We start from the raw sequence: 20,836 nt of genomic DNA, 5'->3' as shown, positions 1-20,836 counted from the left end.
ATGGGACCACTATTAGCAAATGTCCCCCTCAAAATTGGCCCAAGATTGCACCACAGAGCATCTCTAATGCAAAGTTTTCCCCGGGCCCTCAACTTGCGTCATAGATCCGCACCCGAAGATGCTGTTAACTCAAAAGGTTCTATACTGCTGCTCACATTTTAAAGGCTTGTGTTCTGTTCCATTCTTTTCGCCTCTTATTGGCCTAAGATTGTACCACAGAGCATCTAGAATGCAAAAATTTTCCCGGGCCTTTAGGCAGGCCCGGACCCCAGCCGTAAAAGACTTTGCGTTCTCTCTAAATGCAAAAGAGTGAAAAAGCTCTTCTTCGAGTCGTCTCCCATTCTTTTAGATTGAAGTTTGCATCTTTTTGAATGATTTTTTTTTACTCAGTCATAGGGTGAAACTCCTCTAAAAGAGTGAATAACCACCACTCTTTTTAAAGAGCCAGTTGAGGTACAACTCGAAATGTAAAGAGTAATATTCTCTCTCTTTTAAATTTAGAGAGTTCTGCCTTATAGCATGCTCCATCTTAAATAGATTTGCCCCCCCCCCTTCTAATTTTTGTTTTGTTTTGACCCTTGACGATGCTGGTGATGATAGGGATGAAACGCCGTCCGAGCAATATGGATAAGAAGCTTTGAGTTGTGTTTGAGGAACTATAACCAAGATAGCAATAAATGGCTTGAAATAGGTATTAAATTCCAACATTGCACCAGAGAGCATCTACGGCCTAATATTTTCCCGGCATAGCGGGCCCCGGACGCGAATTTTCTTTCCCCAAACGACATTGCAAAATTGGCTCTTTCCGTATTGCGTCATATACCAAATCATTGCAATGTCGTCTGGGGGAATTTTGAGCGTCTAGTGACATCATAAGAGCGAAGTGCTATTAAGATTGAATATAACACATGAAACTTGGGTTTGCATTTTGTAAGCTTTTAATAAACAATTCTCAACAATTTTTGTCTCATTGACAAAATGATCATGGACAAAACTCAAATTACAACTGAACTTATCACTTTGTAAAAAAGGGAGAAGAATAAACCTGAAGACTTTAAAAATCTTTACCTTTTTAAAGAATATGACCTTCATTCAAGGAATACAAAAAAACAGTTCCAAGGCACGCTTATGAACCATTTAAAGAGAAGGTACACGTTTGGTAATTGTCAAAGACAAGTCTTCTGACTTGATGTATCCCATCATAAGCATAAAATAACAACACTGTACAAATTTGAGCTAAATAGGTCATGATCGAAGTTGCGAGAAAATGATGAGAGAAAAAACACCCTTGTTGGACGAATTTGTGTGCTTTCGGATAGAAATAAAAGACTTCTAGCTTGAAGTCTTTTATTATTATAGGGAGAAATTACCTCTTTCTCAAAATCTATGCTACTTCAGAAGGAGCCGTTTCTACCAATGTTTTATACTCTCAACAGCTCTCCTATGCTCGTTACCAAGTCAGTTTTAAGTTAATATTTGTTTTTGAGTAATTACCAAACGTGTAGGCCTACCTCCCCTTTAATCATTCAAACATTAATTTTGTTATATTTATTGTCTAGATTGTCATGATTGGTTTTTACAAAACACAATTATCAAAAATCAACAATTTGTGGGCAAGTGTAATTACATTTCTTTCAAATGTATCTGAAAAATATCTACATGATATGTATCTATGTATACCTCCAAACATCAACTAAACTCTGGGCATACGAGCACTTTCAAGGTTAGAGCGCCATCTTGTTCAAGGGGCAGATTTTTCATTTCAGTTTGTCAAACATGTTATGTCGCTCCTTAAGCCTGGTTCATACTTCCTGCGAATTTGAATCTGTAATTTGGAAGAGTTGAGATCACCTTCTGCAAAGGATTCCCATCCAAAAAAAGAAGTTATGACATCAAAATTCGCATTCGCATTCGGCACTGAAGAACTTCAAGCATGGAAAGGTTGAGGTATGAGTTGCAAACAGCAATGCATGTTCAAAGTAAACACATTTACCCCTTAAAGGCAGTGGACACTATTGGTAATTACTCAAAATAATTATTAGCATAAAACCTTTCTTGGTGACGAGTAATGGGGAGAGGTTGATGGTATACAACATTGTGAGAAACGGCTCCCTCTGAAATGCCACAGTTTTCGAGAAAGAAGTAATTTTCCACGAATTTGATTTCGAGACCTCAGATTTAGAACTTGAGGTCTCGAAATCAACCATCAAAACGCACACAACATCGTGTGACAAGGGTGTTTTTATCTTTCATTATTATCTCGCAAGTTTGATGACCGATTGAGCTCAAATTTTCACAGGTTTGTTATTTTATGCACATGTTGAGATACACCAACTGTAAGGGCTAGACTTTGACAATTACCAATAGTGTCCACTTCCTTTAAACAAGACGGCGCGTACCATGACAACTCAACAGTCAAGTTGAAACTGTTTAACTGCTATTAACAAGGTTCTACTACAAAGCAAAAAAACACCCGAGCAATACCTAGTAAGGTTTGTAGTAACATCACGTAAATTAGTTGTGATGGCTCTGAAAAGAACTGGCAGCTGAACAACTGAAAGCATTCTTCTGAAGAGCGTCGAAGCATACTGATTGAAGTGCATCTAGTTGTTAAAAAAAGGCAGTGGACACTATTGGTCATTACTCAAAATAATCATCAGTATAAAATCTTTCTTGGTAACGAGTAATGGGGAGCTGTTGATAGTATAAAACTTTGTGGACAAACGGCTCCCTCTGAAGTAATGTAGTTTTCAAGAAAATAAGTAATTTTCCACGAATTCGATTTTGAGACCTCAGATTTAGAATTCAAGAAATCAAGCATCTGAAAGCACACAGCTTCTTGTGACAAAGGGTGTTTTTTTTCTTTCATTATCATCTCGCAACTTCGACGACCGATTGAGCTCAAATTTTAACAGGTTTGATGCAAATGTTGAGATACACCAACTGTGAAGGCTAGTCTTTGGCAATTACCAATAGTGGTGTCTTTAAGCCACAGGATTTTGTTCAGAACCGTCACAACTAAATACATAGATTATTACATGGTGTTACTGATTACCTTAGTTAATTATATTCTCCCATAGTAATTGTAATAACACAGCTTTTAAAGCCTTTTTATATAAAATCCTTAACCCAAAACAGGGTACCGAGGTGTTTGTTTAACAGAGGTAAACGATTGAGCATAATTTAAGAACAAATTAACAATTTGAAAAAAACACTTGACAGAAGCTTCAAATCTTAATATACATGGTCATACTACAAAACTTTTGTTGTTTTTGTTTTTTAATTTAACATGATTCGTTTTTTAATTTGGTTTCTTATTGGTTAAAGATAAAGAAAAATAAATAAATTTATAATAACTATTTAAATCACCGACAATCAAAAACTGATTGAAGAAAACCAAAAAATGAAACAGATCAAGAGCAAACCAATATGGAGGAACTTTAAGAAGCCATAAGGAGGCTTATATTGAAACGCCCACTGACAAAAACCAACTGACAGAATTTACAGCAAAAACAAAAGGAACAGACACAACAAAGGTTGGACACAAATATTAATATGGGATTTGAGGCATTGCATGGTCAGGTATCAATATACATACATAGATTTAGTTTGCGGTAACACCATGCATACATGTATGTCTACTTGCTAAGCTTGGGCGATATTGCTTCTTTTAACCCATGATGTATCGTAAAAATAAAAAAAAGTAGTACTTGCCAGGTAGATTTATGAGCTAAAACAAATTTTGTTTTCTACACTTTATAGTCGGGGGTGTAACAACATTTAATATATTCTCATTCACCCTGTCTTCATTTTTTGATAAAACCTTCCTTTTTTTATTGGAATTTATTTTAAAAGAACTTATTTTCCAACTAAACCATCATTTCCATCCCCTTTTTTCTGTAAATCGCTATATTTGAGGGTAATTATCGACTAAAACATAACTTTCTGTTTTATTTGACAAATAAAAAGTACAGCATAATCAGATCAATTAGACTTGTATGTACAGATCAATTTGGTGAAAACTAGGGCGAGGAAACAAAAAAACTTGGAAAAAAATCCCCAAAACATGGAAAATAACTATCAAAAAGGACCACTTCCTTCCTTTTCTTTCAACGACTCCAGACGAGAAACATGTTAATTTTGTGACATGTTTTTATTTTATTTTGTCATTTGGACAGTGCCCTAGGGTCTGGGCTTACAAGGCTAAAGAAGAAGATTTGTTTATTTACCTTTCAATATTTATTTTTTTCGGTCTGAGCAAACTTGTCTGTGTTTTATACAGAGTTTGTTTGTCTGTGAGACATCAGATTGTCTCTCTGAACTAGCCAATCACTGCCCAGTTTCATAAAGCTGTTAAGCAGAAAATACTGCTTAGCAAATTTCTTTGCTGAGCAAAACACGAGTGGGGCACCAGTCAACAAATAAGACACTATGGAATTCTGTCTGGTAACCAGTTAGTAAGCAACAGTTGTTGTGCTTAGCAAGTTTGTAGCTAACATGTACAGGCTTTATGAAATTGGGCCCTAAGCACAAAGATTAGCTAAGCACATCAACATTTTGCTAACCAGATTAAGGTAATTAGCCAAACTACCAAGTTATATGTACACTTTGTGACTGGTACTCTGCTCAAACTGTTCAGCAATATTTCCTGCTTAAGCAGCTAGCTCTATGAAAATGGGCCCCAATGACCAAACTCCCAACAAACCTAGTCAAGGTGTTTCAGGTATCTCAGTTAACCTCGCTGTTGAACCGTTTTGAAGGATGGACAACAGCTTCTTGACAGTTTCAACTTCATTATCAAACTTGTCTGGTGGTGCGTCGCATATAATCAGCGCCAGCTCATTAGTGATTCGATCTACCCGCTGGTATTTCTCTTGGTGTGATAGAAGGTGGGGTCTGATTGTTCGGACGCATTTCCCTGGAAATGGGCGAGAAACTTGGGGGACAAGTCGACAGGAGGACTTATAATGCTCCATGGTCCATCTTGACCCGACCACCTCCTTCAAAAACAGGGGCAGGCCTTTAAAGCGACGGACGGCAAAGATATGACTGCAAGGCAGATAAAGACACTCAAAGAGCTGGCATGGACAGGAGTTCACCGTGACATCATAGCTTTCATATTTGGAGACCGCCTTCCAAGAAGACTGTTGATTGATGTCGGCCACGACTTTGACTTTCCAACTCTGCTTGAGCTGCTTCTTAATGTGCCTCATGGCGTGGGGTGTTGTGTACTCCTGATACTCCCTTAGCGTAGAGTCTGCTGGCGGGTTTTGAATCTTGTCGAGTATCGTCGATGCTTTGTGGTCACGCTTTTCCCTGAGTAGCCCAACCAACTCCTGTAAGTTACTCACTACTTCCTCTGGGGATGACATATTCTCTGAGATATCTGTCAGCATCTCAGTTATGGGTTTTAGGTTGTCTGGAGTTGCTCCTTTAATATATAAGTCTCTGAGCTTGAAACCTACCACCCATTCCTCACGGTTGTTATGCCACTTTGCGTTGTAATACTCAATCACGGTTTCCAAACCTGAATTTACAAGTTGTTGATACAACTTGTCGTATTCTGGTTCGGAAAGAGAAGCTTCTAGTTTCCTGAAGAGCCTCATGCAAAACAGTCTCTGCCCGCGAGTTAACTCCATCTCTGCCTTTCTCAGTTCCTGTTTGAATTTCTGGATCACCTGATTATGACCAAATTGCACCGCAGCGAACATAAACTCGTGCTGCAAGAGTTTCCGTTCTGCAAAGTCTGGGTCAACCATCAAGACATGCGTGTCATTCCATGCTGGGTTGAGTAACTTGAACTTATCCATCATAGCTTGAAGGATGTTGCGATCGTGCCGTCTGACGAGGAAGAAAGCGACAATTTCCCTGTCTCCGTTACTGTCCTCAGCTAACAAGACGTAAATGTACATGGGCATATTGAAAAACTCAGGCGTGCAGGAGGTGTCAATAATAAGAAACTCTGGATAGGCGGCGTAGACTCGTTTCATCTCTGGATCTTGGAAGTAAATACTCGAGACCGTTCCGTCGTCTACATATTCGCTTTCCAGAACTCCGGGAAAATCTCCACGGGGCGATAGTTGAGCAATTATTGATCGGACTTTGTTGATGTATTCTGTCTTTGATTGAATTGAAGCTTCGGAATTGTCCTGTTCTGTTCCGTCCTCTGAACTACTCTGGGCCTCTTTCCTCCCTTTCTTCTGCAACTACAAGAAAAAACAAAGTGTTTGTGTTTAATTATTTATTTTAATTTTACAGTTGAGTTGAATAATCATTAAAGGCAGTGGACACTATTGGTAATTACTCAAAATAGTTATTAGCATTAAACCTTACTTGGTGACGAGTAATGGGGAGAGGTTGATGGTATAAAACATTGTGACAAACGGCTCCCTCTGAAATGACATAGTTTCGAGAAAGAAGTGATTTTCCACGAATTTGATTTTGAGACCTCAGATTTAGAATTTGAGGTCTCGAAATCAACCATCTAAACCCACACAACTTTGTGTGGCAAGGGTGTTTTATCTTTCATTATTATCTAAAAACTGAGCTCAAATTTTTCACAGGTTTGTTATTTTCTGCATATAATGAGATGCACCAAGTGAGAAGACTGGTCTTTGACACAATCACCAATAGTGTCCAGTGTCTTCAAACCATGAAAACAACTAGAAATTCATTTCCAAGTGTAACAATGCTGACAGTGAAAGTATTAACAAAAGACCTTATACTATCCAGGGAGAATGATTGACATCCTTTCTTTGGTTAGAATGCCCTACAATTTGCAATACATTATTTTCAATCCCCTTGTGCTGGGCACCTCTGAAAAACAGTGTTTCACTGAGAGGTTTCCTCAGGTATATAAGAAACAAATAAATACCGGTAATAATAAATACTTAAATAAATGCTTGCATGATAAGTGTTCTCCCACAATAAGGGTCAATTTCACAAAGAGTTAGGACTAGTCCTAACTTAGAAATAGTCCTAGGAGATATTAAAAACGTATGGCTAGTCCTATAAAAAGTTAGGACGCGTAACTCGTCCTTTTTTTGCACTACATACCCCAGTAAATGGGACCTATGGCTTATAATTTAATGCCCCATCCAAAGGATAACTCAACTATGGTTAAGTATCTTGCTCAAAGGCGCTAGTGCCGACCGAGACTTAAACGTACTCTGCTATAATCAACAACAAAAATAATAATCTGGTGCTCTTAACCGCTTGGCCATGACGGACCACAACTTTTCTGGTAAAACAAAACAATTGGTCTGGTAAATGCTAGCAGGCCGTATAGCTACAGCAGCTATTTGTTGCGTACATATGGCATAACTGAACTACCTGAACAACCTCATTGTTGTCCGTGTTTGAGTTGCTGTCACTGTTGTCCATGTCTGAATTGCTGTCATTGTTGTCCAAATGTTATCATATCTACATACTTTAGTTAAAGGCAGTGGACACTATTGGTAATTACTCAAAATAATTATTGGTGACGAGTAATGGGGAGAGCTTGACGGTATAATACGTTGTGAGAAACGGCTCCCTCTGAAGTGCCATAGTTTTCGAGAAAGAAGTAATTTTCCACGAATTTGATTTTGAGACCTCAGATCTAGAACTTGAGGTCTCGAATTCAACCATTTAAACGCACACAACTTCGTGTGACAAGGGTAATTTTTCTTTCATTATTATCTCGCAACTTCAATGACCGATTGAGCTCAAATTTTCTCAGGTTTGTTATTTTATGCATATGTTGAGATACACCAAGTGTGAAGGCTAGTCTTTGACAATTACCAATAGTGTCCACTGCCTTTAACACTTTTGTCTACTTTCTGCTGTTTATAATGATGTAAAGATGAAACTCAATTCAGCCAGCCTCCTTAAAGACATTATACACTTTCAGTAAACAGTATTGTCCAAGTCCCACACTTCGTGTATCACATTTTGTATATAAAGTAACAAACCTGTGAAAATTTACGCTCAAGCGGTCATCGGAGTCGGGAGAAAATAACGGAAAAACCCACTTGTTTTCGCACATTTCGCCGTGTCATGACATGTGTTTAAAATAAATCCGTAATTCTCGCTATCGAGAATTGATATTGTTTTAATGTTTTCTCAAAAAGTAAAGCTTTTCATGGAACAATATTTCAAGAGAAGTCCAGGGGTCGAAATTGCCACTAGCCCGCTAGCCCGGGACTACCAGATTTACAGCCGGGCTACTAATTTTTCCAGTTTGATAGCCCGACGGGCTAGTGGAAAAATAATGCAAAAATCATCATCACAAACAATAAAGAACTATGTTATTGGTGTATTGTAAAGTTTGAGCCGTGACGCAAGACATAATGTGTCTTTCGGGCTACCAAAATCTAATCAGGGCTACTAAAAAATATTGGTCACTAGCCCTGCTGACTACCATGGAAATACACTTAATTTCGACCCCTGGAAGTCTTTCACCATTACCTTCTGTGAACCCTGTTAATTATTTGTAAATCTGTGAACATTTTGTTTTTCTGTACCGAAAGTGTATAATGGCTTTAAGTCTGTGAAGCTTTTTATTTCTATCAGTAATACCTTCACACCGCTGCATGACGCCTCTACTTCATCAGCACTCAGCTGCCTTTTATGAGGGCTTTCCTCACCAAGCTGGTGGTTGTGTTCTATGTTGATTTCTACTACAGAGAGTTGTTGGCCATCGGGAGTTACTAAAAATCTAAGAGAGAAAAAATAATATCAGTGAGATTATCTTTGATTTGTGAACGAAGAAATTAAACAAGTTGGGATTTTGGGTCTGACCTTTGATCATCAGAAAAAGAATGACCACGACACAATTGCATGATCGGATATCACAATACAAATCAGTGTAGCTACACAGACAACTCTTCTTAAAGGCACTGGACACTTTTGGTAAATACTCAAAATATTATTTTTGGGTTTGAACAAAGAAATGACTAGAGTGGGATTCGAACCAACGACCTCTGGATTAACGTGCCGGCGCTCTACCAACTGAGCTATCTAGCCCTATATTGGCAGTGTCCCCTATTTTGTCAATATCTCTTTTACTCAAAAAATATTGTAAGCATAAAAACTTCCATGGTAACGAGGAATAGAGAGCTGTTAATTGTCTAAAACATTTTAAGAAACAGCTCCCTCTGAAGTAAAATATTTTTTGAGAATGAGGTAATTTCTCACTCAAACAATAAACAATTTCAGCCCTGAAGCCTTCTAAATATGCATCTGAAAGCACACATATTTGTACCGTCATTTTTTTCTTTCATTATTCTCTTCCAATTTCAATAACCAATTAAGCCAAAATTTCAACAGATTAATTATTCTAATATACATGATGGGATACACCAGGTGAGAATACTGGTCTTTGACACTTACCAAATGTGCCAAGTGCCTTTAAGATTTCTACACTCTCGTACTTCCATGGTAAAGGGCACCTCTATGAGAAGCCTAGTTTCTACTGGAACATTTCCAAAGAGCCCAAAGGCAGGAACAAAAGACTTGCCTGATCACAAGCTACCACTATACAATTGCTGCACGCTGTGGCGGGGTCCATGGCGTTTTGTACACTCGAGGGGGGAAATGGAACCCGAGGCGAAGCCGAGGGTGCCATTTCCCCTCGAGGGTGTACAAAACCCATGGACCCCAGTCACAGCGTGCAACAATTGTTTTGATATACCTTTGTATAATTGTTATTCCTCTTCTCCAAGTTCTGTTGTCATCTTCAAACATTAATAAGATGGGCTATTCATTGTTTAATAAGCAAAAGAACAAGAAACAATTCCCTCGAACCCGCGGTTGTTTCGTACACAGTGCTGGAAATCGACCAACGCCGGGAACGATCAAGGTGATGTACACCGATGTACATCACTTTTCATGTTACCCGGCCCATCGAGCCATGTAACATGCGTTTATGTGTGCGTCACATGATCGGTTCTTGACCAATCAAACTTCACAGTTTGTTTCCGAGGTATAACACGTTAACTTGAAGTCTAGTTACCTATTCGAATGATTCAAGGCAAGCTTTTGTATAGCAACCTTCAGATGAGCTAACTTGTGTCACAGACATTCATTCCTAAATTGTGTATGGGTGTTTCAAAGTACAGTACCTATTTAAAAGCTTGCCCGAAATAGCAATAGTTCATAGTCTGAGGAATTAAAAAAAAAGCGGGAAATTGTGACTGAGCATGTTATTGTACCAGATGTTGTATCAGGCCTTGGAATTGTTATGACTTGTGATACAATGCTAGAAGTTGTTACTATTTAGGGCAAATTTCAACATCTTGTGTTACACAAATCATCAAAAAATATGGTTGTGGCCTTGGTTTCCCATCGACTTTCCCTTAACAAAAATAAAAACACCCTTGCCCTTTCAAAGATGAAATTCCAGGCCTGGTTCTTACCGAATCAGTGCAGGACACCCGATTCTCTGTGATTTCCTTTTCCGTTTGCGTCCTTTGGAAACCATGCAAGGCTGACCCTGATGGACGCAACTGAAGGTGACCGCATAATACTTAAGGCTGTCTTTCAACGGCCGACTTGGAAGTCTTCTCCTCGAGCTCTCAATCGTCCTAGAATCTCTCTTGATGAACTGTGCCAAGGTCGCCGCTTCAAAGTCTTTAAGGGCTTGCTCCACATCTTCCATCGAGTCAAACTTCCTTCCGATTTCAAGGATATCATGAAGTTCGCCTGAATTGACTGGCTCGTCTGCCGTTTTGGAGGTCGATGCACGCATGGCTATATAGTGAGTTGTTCTAGACCCAATTAATTCAAAATAAAGAAATCAAACAGTTACTGAGTGAAAGAGAAATTGTAAAGAGGTAGTTGTGATAACGTAACCCTCCTCCCGACGGCGAAGGAGGGTTACGTTTCGCAAAAAAGCATAATCAGCGTTCAATGATCACTTGCAACAGGCTACAAACTGGACTTAACCTACTCCATTCTAGTGCTTTAGCTATGTTGTACCTGTCCTGTGTTGCTGTCCTGCAAGACTTAACTGAATCAGAAACCCTTTACCAAGCCAAAATCATTGCACCCATCTCCAAAGCAATCAATTCAACAACAAACAATTTTACAAAATAGGCCTATTACAACAACAATTGTCATTTCATATTTCAATATTCTTCAGTCTTCAGTGGGTTGATCCTTCTTACAGCCTTAAAGGCTAAACTAAGAAGGAGGTTGGTGGCCAATGACCTATCAGCCGGTGCAGCAAGAACTCAAAGTCAAGGTGCAGAGAACTTTACACATGGATCATGGACTGGAGGTAGCATATGATGATGACACTAATTGCGGTATATTCAATTTGTTGGGTCATCCGAAGTAAAGATATAACAAATTTGATGTGCCTCTGAGCTCTGAGCTACATCCATGATCCCCTTATACCCCACTTCCTCCATGCACACCCCAACATACTCCCCTCACCCGATTCCACCAGAGAGTCAATTGGTAGTCATTGAGCGACTCTGACTGGATTCGAGTTTTACTACTCTCCATCTGACTGATGAGAGAGTTTGACATGCGTGACACAAGCAAAAAATTTTGTTTGGCTCTTCGGTATTTTGTACCCTTTCCTAAAAGTATATTATAGTCAAAATTACAACAGAAAATTGTATCAAATAAACTATCGTTCTCTTACCCGTCTTTCACAAATAAGGCTAGCAGTTTCAGCTCTATTTCTTTACTTGGAAAAGGACCATTCTTTCCCCGACATAGCTTCCTCTGTCTGCTTTCAAGTAAAAACGTCAACACATGGATTTTAAGAGCGCAAAGTAGAAATACGCGCAAGATTGAAATTCGCCTGCGCAAGTTTTAAAGCTGCCATGTTAGTACATAACTTGTGCGCGCGCAGTCTTTTTACTTGCGTGGGTTTTTTACTTTGAGCTTGACAGGTTAATTAAATCCTCCGCATGGTCGAGTTGTCTCCGGCGGCGCCCTTTACAAAAAACAGGCGATGCTCCCCAAAACCCGGCCCGGGGTCCACCACCACCAGCCCGTTGTTTTGGAGAGGGCAGCACAGTGACCTCTGTCCCAAGTCTCAGTCATGACTGACTTTAAGATGGAAGATGTGACGAATCTCTCAACTGTGTCAGCCCAGTTCCTTGCAATGTCACCCGTCCGCAAGATGGTATATCCTTTGTGCAATATTATTTTATAAACAAAATGATAAAACAACTATTTTGGTTGGGGCCCATTCATTTCAATTCAAGACTGGTTCAGGTCATGGAGCAATAAACTAGATTATTGCTCCATGTTCAGGTATAGGAGGGGGGGGGGGGGGGTCGATGGGGGCGTATCCACTTTTTCATTCGTTTTGAAATAAATTAGTATCTAATTTACTCAAAAAGTCAATGAGATATCCTTATTAAAAATTGTAAACAAGTGGTGGCAGAAGACCCAGTAACTGGGTCGCTGTATTCTTTTTTTTCGACATTTTGACATTATTGTTCTTACTACTGATAAATGTCTAACGATATGTCAAAATTTTGAAAAAGGGAATACAGCGCCCCAGTTACTGGGTCTATGGTGGCAGGGACATCTTTGGTTCTTCTTCTTCTTCCTTGTAAAGTGCATCCTTCAAGTGATTGAAGATGTGCGTAATGCGTGTGAGCGCATGGGTTGACTTAAGCAACAGGAATTGGTGTCAGGTGCAGATAGAATTATGTACAGGTGCGAGTAAAAACGCTGGAGAGTGGAGATGAGGTTACTTCAGTCGGGGGTCCCTTAACACCAGTTTGAAGGCGTCAAGGGACGGTATGCCGTAGGATCATCTGGGAGGTTGTTCCAGTCCCGGATGGTGTGTGGGAAGTTAGAGCTGGCGTACACTGAAGAGCTGGTATATACGTGGGGTTGTGAATCAGGAGCCATGACCTCTTGTTGATGTGGTTGAATGTGATTGTTGGAGATGAGTCGATATAGCGAAAACCTCATGATAATTAGCTCCATCTCTGGGAGTAGGGAGGATGAAGGGGAAACATCGTTTAGACATCTTCTTGGTGCAGTTTATCAAAGTTAATCCGCCACTTATTTTTGATCTTTCTTATTTACTGAAACCAACAGGGACTGGAAAATGCAGATGAACTTTTTCAAAGTGTGGAATCACAAACAGATTTGCTGAAAATGGTAATTTGATCTTCTTAAATGCTTCTTCTTCTCTCTTCATTATTAAGAGGCTATCATCATCACAGTTGCATTTTGGTGTTTCATCTTAATCCCTGGCATTGTTGTAAATTTCGCAAATTTTCAGTGTTTCTTTCAGTTTTTGAATAAATCTCACTTCTAACAGATCAAAGTATAAGCCAAAAAGAAAACCCATAAGCAGTAGTTACTTCTGAATGTTGATTGTCAACAAGTCATCAAAATCAAATCGAGAAAAGTCTCAGATTTGAGATACCTAACTCTTAAAGGATTTTTCTTGTGTTTTCTTCCTTTTTCAGACGATAAAATCTGCCATAGCTCAAAAACATCCTCCATCAGTAAAATACCAAGAGGCATTTCTGAAGACGCTTATTCAACAGGCATGTATAAGCAATAAAAAAAATTACAAAAATATTTAATGGTCTGATTTTATACCCTATCAGAATCTTTCTGGAAGGTGATAACAGCGCAACACGCACTTAAACAAGTTAAGGCTGGGCCCAATTTCATAGCGCTGCTTCAGCACAAAAAACAGCTAAGCACCAAATAATCATACTTACCAGAATACGGTACCCAGCATATACTATGTCACTGTTGCAATTTGTGACTAGTATCCTGCTCATTTCTGATAAGCAGGAAAATTTTCAGCAATATGAAATCGGGCTTGGTACAACAGAAGCATTAAAGTGGAAAGAAAGAGTCAGAGAGAGCCAGAAAGCACACAGAAAAAGCAAGGGTTGAGCAATGAAGGATGAGAATTAACTGGGGGGTGGGAAGGCGAGGTCCAGAAAGGGGCTGGTTTCACCACAAGAGATTGAAAACACAAAGGACAAAACCAAAGGTGGGAAGAGAGCAAAAGTTAAAATTAGAGTGACCTGTGGGAAAAGGAAATTATAGATTTTGAAAACACCTTTCCATCAGGTCTCTTGATGAAAAAAAAGTATTTTGTCTTGAAACAGCTTTTTTTTCTCTCTTTCTTCTGTTTTCATTAACAGTGTGAAGCAAAAGGCTATGAGATTGGAGATGAACTATACGAGGTGTACACAGCCTTGTTGAGTAATTTCAAATCTGAGGCGAATGATGAATGCTACAGGACATACTTACTGGTGAGATGTTGTGAAAATTTCTTACAATTTATTTTGGGTCGGCAAAGGTTTGTCATTAGCCTACATGTTTTAATGTTCACCATTTTCAAAGCGTAAAAAAAAGGCAGAAAAAAAAAAAAAAAAGTAAAATTGACTAGAGTGGGACTTGAACCAGTCACCTTTTGATTTATGTACTTGGATCTATACCCCTTGAGCGATGGTAGCCATACCAGGGATGCACTTGTTTACCATCCAGAAGAAGACTTCAAATAAAACACACGGCTGAATGGGTAGAATTGGCAGAGTACTTCACAGGGAGTTGAGATGGTCTTAGAAACTTTGTCAGATGGTGGTCGTGTTATCTTGCGTTGCCTTCCACCTCTGGAACTCCGGTTCAAATCCCACCGGCAGCACTTTGTCGATTGGGTTTTCAGTCAATGCCTGCTGCATGGGTTTTCACTGGAATAATTCTCTGGTGTTACCTCTCACATCTAAAACATAAACGTCCTTGTCTACTCTCCATTTGGGTTCTTGGCTAGTACAGTTATTAAGTACTCGTTTCCGAGGGTCTTTGGCTTCACAACCAGAACTTATAAATTAAATCAAATTAATATTAATGTCACTATTTGGTTGATGTTTATTCATTTGGCCACCCTAGTCCAACACAAATGACACTTCAGTGACTCTTAAGGAATCTGTGAAGATGATCTCTGAAGGAACAACTGGTCTGAATACCTGGCCAGCAGCAGGACTCCTTGCTGAATGGGCAATGGAAAACAAAGATGCATTGTGTGGGAGGTAAGAAGTAAACTATCCCTTATTAGAGACAATATCAGCCTCAACCAGCTTGTACCACAGTGCCCATATAGCAGACACAAGTGGCTTGTGCAAAATTGGCCATATCGCGGCACAAGTGGCTTATGCAAAAATTCATATATAGGACTATAAGTGGCCACATCAACCCATTATGACCACAGAGCACAGTCAAAGACCGAAAGTGTTTAAGTTTTTCCCGAGGGAGGAAAACCGGCTGGTCTTGAAAACCCTCCTGGCACAGCAGAGAACCAACGCACAACTCAACTCACATATGGCCCTGGCCGGGAATCGAATCGGGGTCACCTTGGTGAGAGGCGAGCGCTTTATGCACAAGCCAACCATGCCAGGAATAGTGTACCAAAATGCCCATAACAACCCACAAGGGGCTTGTACCAGAATGCCCATAGTGGCCGCAAGCAACTTGTTCAAAAATGCCCATAATGGCACGCAAGCGGCTTCTACCAAAATGCTCATCCAAAATTTTAGTTCGGTCAATTTCAGATGTGATTTGTACTCTTTGTTTCTAGAACCATTCTTGAGCTTGGTAGCGGCATGGGCCTCACCGGACTCACCATCTGCAAGACCTGCCAGCCTGCTCGATACATATTCTCCGACTGTCATGACAGTGTGCTTAAGGGCCTCGAGGAGAACATTGCAATCAATGTAGCAGGTTTGTATCATTCTAAGGCTCTTTTCGAATCACTGGCTTTGAATCACTGGCTTCAAGCTTCATTCTCTCGTCTGAAGCCCTGAGCACGTATGCAAATATGCGCAGTTATCAAAACAACCACGGGGCCAAGCTAGCCTTAGCCAAAACTGGAGCCGAAGACGCAGTTTCGAAAAGGGTATTATTGTTTGTTCATCAGTTATGAAGCATGAAGCACTGTATCGTACGACTATTGCGATAATGCCGCCATCTTGTTTGGTCCATTCAAATTAACCTGGAACCGATTTTAGAGTAACTTGACATAACAGGACAATTGGTTACGAAAGTATATAAACATTGCGTTTAGAAAACACTTTGAGCATGCTTCCTGAATGCCAACTTTGAGGGCCACAAATTCGCAACTTAGAATTTGGATAAGTGACAACTGCAACGCCAAATTTGCTTAGCTTGAAGCACTGGCAGGAAGTACGAACCGGCTTAATCCTGGAACAGTCTTTCCCACTTCCATCTCTCAGACCCTGGTTTGAATCCTGCCGGGGGCAATTATTTTGTATTGGGTTATCACAGTGTTTCTTGTTATTCAAACCGTTCTTTCACTCAATTAAATTAAATTCAATTCAAAATTGGTACTATTATAATAGATGTTAAATTTGCATCGGGGATAAAGAATTATTATAAGAATAAGTATTAAGTATTATTATTATATTTATCATGGGGTTCTTGGCAAGTAGAATGCTTTAGGTTTCTTTCTGAAACTCCTTGGTTTCACATCACAATTGATAACAGAATATAAAAATATATAAATATAAATACTTAAGGTTGTCAATGGTCATGATTTTCTTTCTTCTTAATAACGTCCTTAGGTTTAAAATTCAATCAGTTCAGAAGCCATATTTTTTCAGAAGCTCAGTATTTTTTAGTGTACATACAAATCATTCTTTCACCTTCTCTATATTCCTCGGGATTTAGGTGATCATGAACAGAGTAGTGTAGCGCCTGAGATTGATACTGAAGATACAAAAGGAGACAGGATTCCAGACAATTCTGTTGAGTGCATTGACTGGAAGGATTTTGAAAAGAATGATTTGCAAAGATTGAATGCTGGAGTTATACTAGCTGCAGGTAAGTACTCGCATGCTTCACTAAGTTTCCAAGCAATTTGCAAACCTGCAGATTAGTTGCACATCTGGGCCCAAATTCATGGCTCTGCTTACCGTCAGCAAAGAGTAAGCGCTTGCGGAAGCAGGGAATTCTGCACTTACGTCAAGTGTGTTTCAGTTTAGCTGGGAATTTTGGCTTGTGTGCATGCATACTTCATGTTACTAGGCCTTCCACGCCTACAAGGCTAGTGCAGAAATTAGGTGCTTGTCCTAAAGGTATATGAACAAGATCTTATAGCTTCTGTAAGTAATACCAATACATGTAGCTTGACAATTAATTATTTTTTATCTTTACAGACGTGGTTTTCGACCCGAGAATTATTGAGCATTTAGTTCGTCTTCTCCGTCTGTTGTTACGATGTCAAGGAGATGGCCAAGGAAGACCAACTGCCTATATTGCATCCACCATAAGAAATGAAGCCACTTACAGGGCATTCTTGCAAGCTCTTGGTATGAATCTCAAACTGTAAAAGGCACTGGAAACCTTTGGTAATTGTCAAAGACCAGTCTTCTCACTTGGTGTATCTCAAAGTTGCAAAAGAATAATGAAAGAAAACTCCCTAGTCACACAAGTTGTGTGCTTTTAGATGCTTGAATTCGAGACCTCAGCTGAGGTATGGAATTTAATTCAAATATTTTAGCGAGAAATTACTTCTTTCTCAAATACTACATTACTTCAGACGGAGCCGTTTCTCATGTTTTATACTATTAACACCTCTCCATTGCTCATTACCAAGTAGGTTTTTGTGTTAACAACTATTTTGAGTAATTACCAATAGTGTCCAGTGCCTTTAAGACTTTTATTCTTTAATAATTTTTGGTTGAACAAAGAAAAAGTAGTAGCCCCGAAAAAAGATATTGACAAAATAGGGAGCCTACAAATATCGGCGTTAGATTGCAGAGTTGGTAGAGCACCAACACGCCAATCCAGTGGTTGCAGGTTTAAGTGCCACTGACTTCAAGTCAATTTTTTCTGTAAACCCATATTGAAAAAAGGTTGACTGAAAGCAGGGTACGTCTTCTATTCCTTGAGGTCTTTCAGGACAGCCTTGAAGGCAAAATGAGAAATCGGGAAGAAATATTGAACAAAAAAATCACAAGCCAGTTTGATTATTTACAAAAAACAACATTCTGGCTGGTTCTATTTTTCAGACAAGCATCATGTGTCAACTGAGAAGATGGAGATCCCAGCACACAAAACACTACATTTTGACAGGAGCTGCCGTATACAGATTCTACGTCTATGGCTCCCGGGGTGGCCTTCGTCTCAGGAAACAGTCTGTGGTCAGTGATGTGAACAAAGAATTAGACTGTAATGAATATGAAGTCACCATTCAAAAACCTGCCCTACAACATGGCGTCTGTGAGTGTGTGCGTGATGGTTTTTCCGCTGTGTGTCGTAGAAATCAAACCAGGATCACTGCGTGCTGCTTGGATGTACGCATTTAGACGCGCACATGTTTTTCCTCCGAGATGGCAACTTTCATAGTAACAAAGGGGTTATTCAATACGATCTATTGACAAAATGAGAGCCCACCAACATCGGGGCTAGAAATGGTTCTTGACGTAGCACCAGAGGACCAAACAACGGCGCTTTGCTCTCCTGCCCAAGAAACACACAATGAAAGCGCACAGTCACGCGGTGAATGTGTGCACATACACCGATAATATACCTGAAAGTCAACACACGCAATGCAATACGTCGACCTAGCACAACTGTATCTGGTAATGCATGGGGAAGGCAGTGTTAACTTATACATTCCACCCAAATGTAAGGCAGTTTTTCAGGCAACCCGGAGGCAACCCTCTGCACTTTTTGCACAAGGAACACTTCATCAGCACAAGAAACATTCTTCCAGCTGTAACTCACCATCCACAAGAAAATAATATGTGACCCACTCTGTGAAAATGAGTCACATGTCGCCCAATGCAATTTTAAGTTATGGGCGGTTTAAGGTGGAAAATTTATTTTAAAAAAAATATATGTATTTATATATTTTTTTCTTTTTCTTTTTAAGATCTTTATTTGCATGGTTAACCTTTAGAACACTTATTTTTAGGCAATAAAGCTATTAATACAACAATTTTGTGATCATACTTGTCTAATTTGTATCCTTTTGCACACAATGGTGTAATTCATTTTTCACAAAACGTGATACACCCCAAAGCTTAGACACATACCAAATTACTGCTGCTGATGTGTTCTTTCCAGCCATGCATATAACTCAATTCCTGAAATTGCCTACATCTGACTCATTTTCACAGAGCTGGTCACAAATGTGAATGGATCTTATTTATTGGAGATTGCCTGGAACTGGTTGCTTGTAAATTGTCTCTTGTCACATGGTCTTTACTTTTATGAAGTACACCACCATGGTTTTGAATCCTTTTTTCCCTAAGGCATGGAAACTAAATTTCACTAGATAATACCTTTTAAAGGCAGTGGACACTACTGGCAATTACTCAAAATACGTATTAGCATAAAACCTTTACTTGGTAATGAGTTATAGGGAGAGGTTGATGGTATAAAACATTGTAAGAAACGGTTCCCTCTGAAGTGACGTAGTTTTCGAGAAAGAGGTAATTTTCCAAGAATTTGATTTCGAGACCTCAGATTTAGAATTTGAGGTCTCGAAATCAACCATCCAAAAGCATTCAACTTGAGCTCCAATATTCACAGGTTTGTTGTTTTATGCATATGTTGAGATACACCAAGTGAGAAGACTGGTCTCTGACATTTACCAATTGTGTCCACTTCCTTTAACGGTAGGTATTATCAACATCAGCTTAGTTTGAATGGATGAATCATGTTATTAAATTAAAACATTTCTAAGAAACTGTTTCTTGTTTGAGGTTTAACCTTGTAAACTGGCTCAGCCTATGATGGTGTTAGTGGGCCTTTGTTTGTGGACATGTAGGCCTACTGTATGCATTGAAACGATGTACAGGCCTACCAACAGGAAATGGAAAGGCTCTGTCGGATATAAAATATCAACACAAGTATTATCAACAAATATTCTTGATAGTCATTTCAAAATGGTCTGCCCTTTTCTAGCTTTTCTTTTTAAATGCAATGATTAATGATCATAATTCATGGGTATTCAAAGAGCCCTCGAAATTAAGGATTCTTGTAATTGAGTTTGTTTCTTAATGTTAACTTCAATCATGAACCTTTTCCTTGTAAATTGCCTTCACTGCTTAAAGACAGTGGACACTATTGGTAAATGTCAAAGACCATTTGGTGAATCTCAACATATGCATAAAATAACAATCCTGTGAAAATTTGAGCTCAATATTGGTCGCCGAAGTTGCAAGATAATAATGAAAGAAAAAAGACCCTTGTCACACAAAGTTGTGTGCGTTTAGATGGTTGATTTTGAGACCTCAAATTCTAAATCCGAGGTCTTGAAATCAAACTCGTGGAAAATTACTTCTTTCTCGAAAACTATTGCAATTCAGAGGGAGCCGTTTCTCACAATATTTTAAACCATCAACCTCTCCCCATTACTTGACACCATATAAGGTTTTATGCTAATAATTATTTTGAGAAATTACCAATAGTGTCCACTGCCTTTAATAACAAGATACAATGTTCAAAAAAGACTCACTAAAGTACAATTAATAAAATAATTAACAAATTAATTACAATTTCTTTCTTCAGCTGCATTTATTGTTATAATAAAAAAATTAAAACATTTTATTTAGTTTTAAGATGAGATGATCTTCCCAAAAAGGGAACTCAGAAAACTGTCATTAAGCTGGCATTAATACTGAAAATAGCAACAGTACTATAGTTTTACAACCTAGTAGTCATTATGCTGTTACCAGAATGGCAAGACATTTAAATTAAACCAACAGACCTCTGTGCCCTGAAAACATCAGAAAAAAATTTAAAAAAACTAAGGTGAAAATTCCCTTACCGGTCCCATCGTTTCTTGTTGACCACATTTTTCAACTCTTAAGGATAGCTCCTTCCT

General features: G+C 39.0%; 2 protein-coding genes across 2 annotated transcripts; one reads left to right on the top strand and one right to left on the bottom strand.

Moving 5' to 3' along the window:
• Positions 1 to 933: 933 nt before the first annotated feature.
• Positions 934 to 11,731, bottom strand: LOC139944383 (zinc finger SWIM domain-containing protein 3-like). Its single transcript, XM_071941388.1, has 4 exons — positions 11,633 to 11,731; positions 10,398 to 10,748; positions 8,560 to 8,698; positions 934 to 6,206 (listed from the first exon to the last, which is right to left on the bottom strand). Exons 2-4 carry the CDS (start codon positions 10,727 to 10,729, stop codon positions 4,710 to 4,712), a joined length of 1,968 nt encoding a protein of 655 aa, XP_071797489.1. The 5' UTR covers positions 10,730 to 10,748; positions 11,633 to 11,731; the 3' UTR covers positions 934 to 4,709.
• Positions 11,732 to 11,941: 210 nt separating this feature from the next.
• Positions 11,942 to 20,496, top strand: LOC139943830 (protein-lysine N-methyltransferase EEF2KMT-like). The gene is made up of 9 exons (XM_071940662.1): positions 11,942 to 12,121; positions 13,054 to 13,116; positions 13,431 to 13,511; positions 14,127 to 14,237; positions 14,875 to 15,014; positions 15,560 to 15,702; positions 16,669 to 16,821; positions 17,157 to 17,309; positions 18,012 to 20,496. Exons 1-9 carry the CDS (start codon positions 12,038 to 12,040, stop codon positions 18,149 to 18,151), a joined length of 1,068 nt encoding a protein of 355 aa, XP_071796763.1. The 5' UTR covers positions 11,942 to 12,037; the 3' UTR covers positions 18,152 to 20,496.
• Positions 20,497 to 20,836: the final 340 nt, after the last annotated feature.

This window comes from Asterias amurensis, chromosome 11, assembly GCF_032118995.1.
Source record: "Asterias amurensis chromosome 11, ASM3211899v1".
NCBI lineage: Eukaryota > Metazoa > Echinodermata > Asteroidea > Forcipulatida > Asteriidae > Asterias > Asterias amurensis.
Note: the sequence above shows the minus strand (reverse complement) of the source record. Positions and strands in the feature narration are given on the sequence as shown.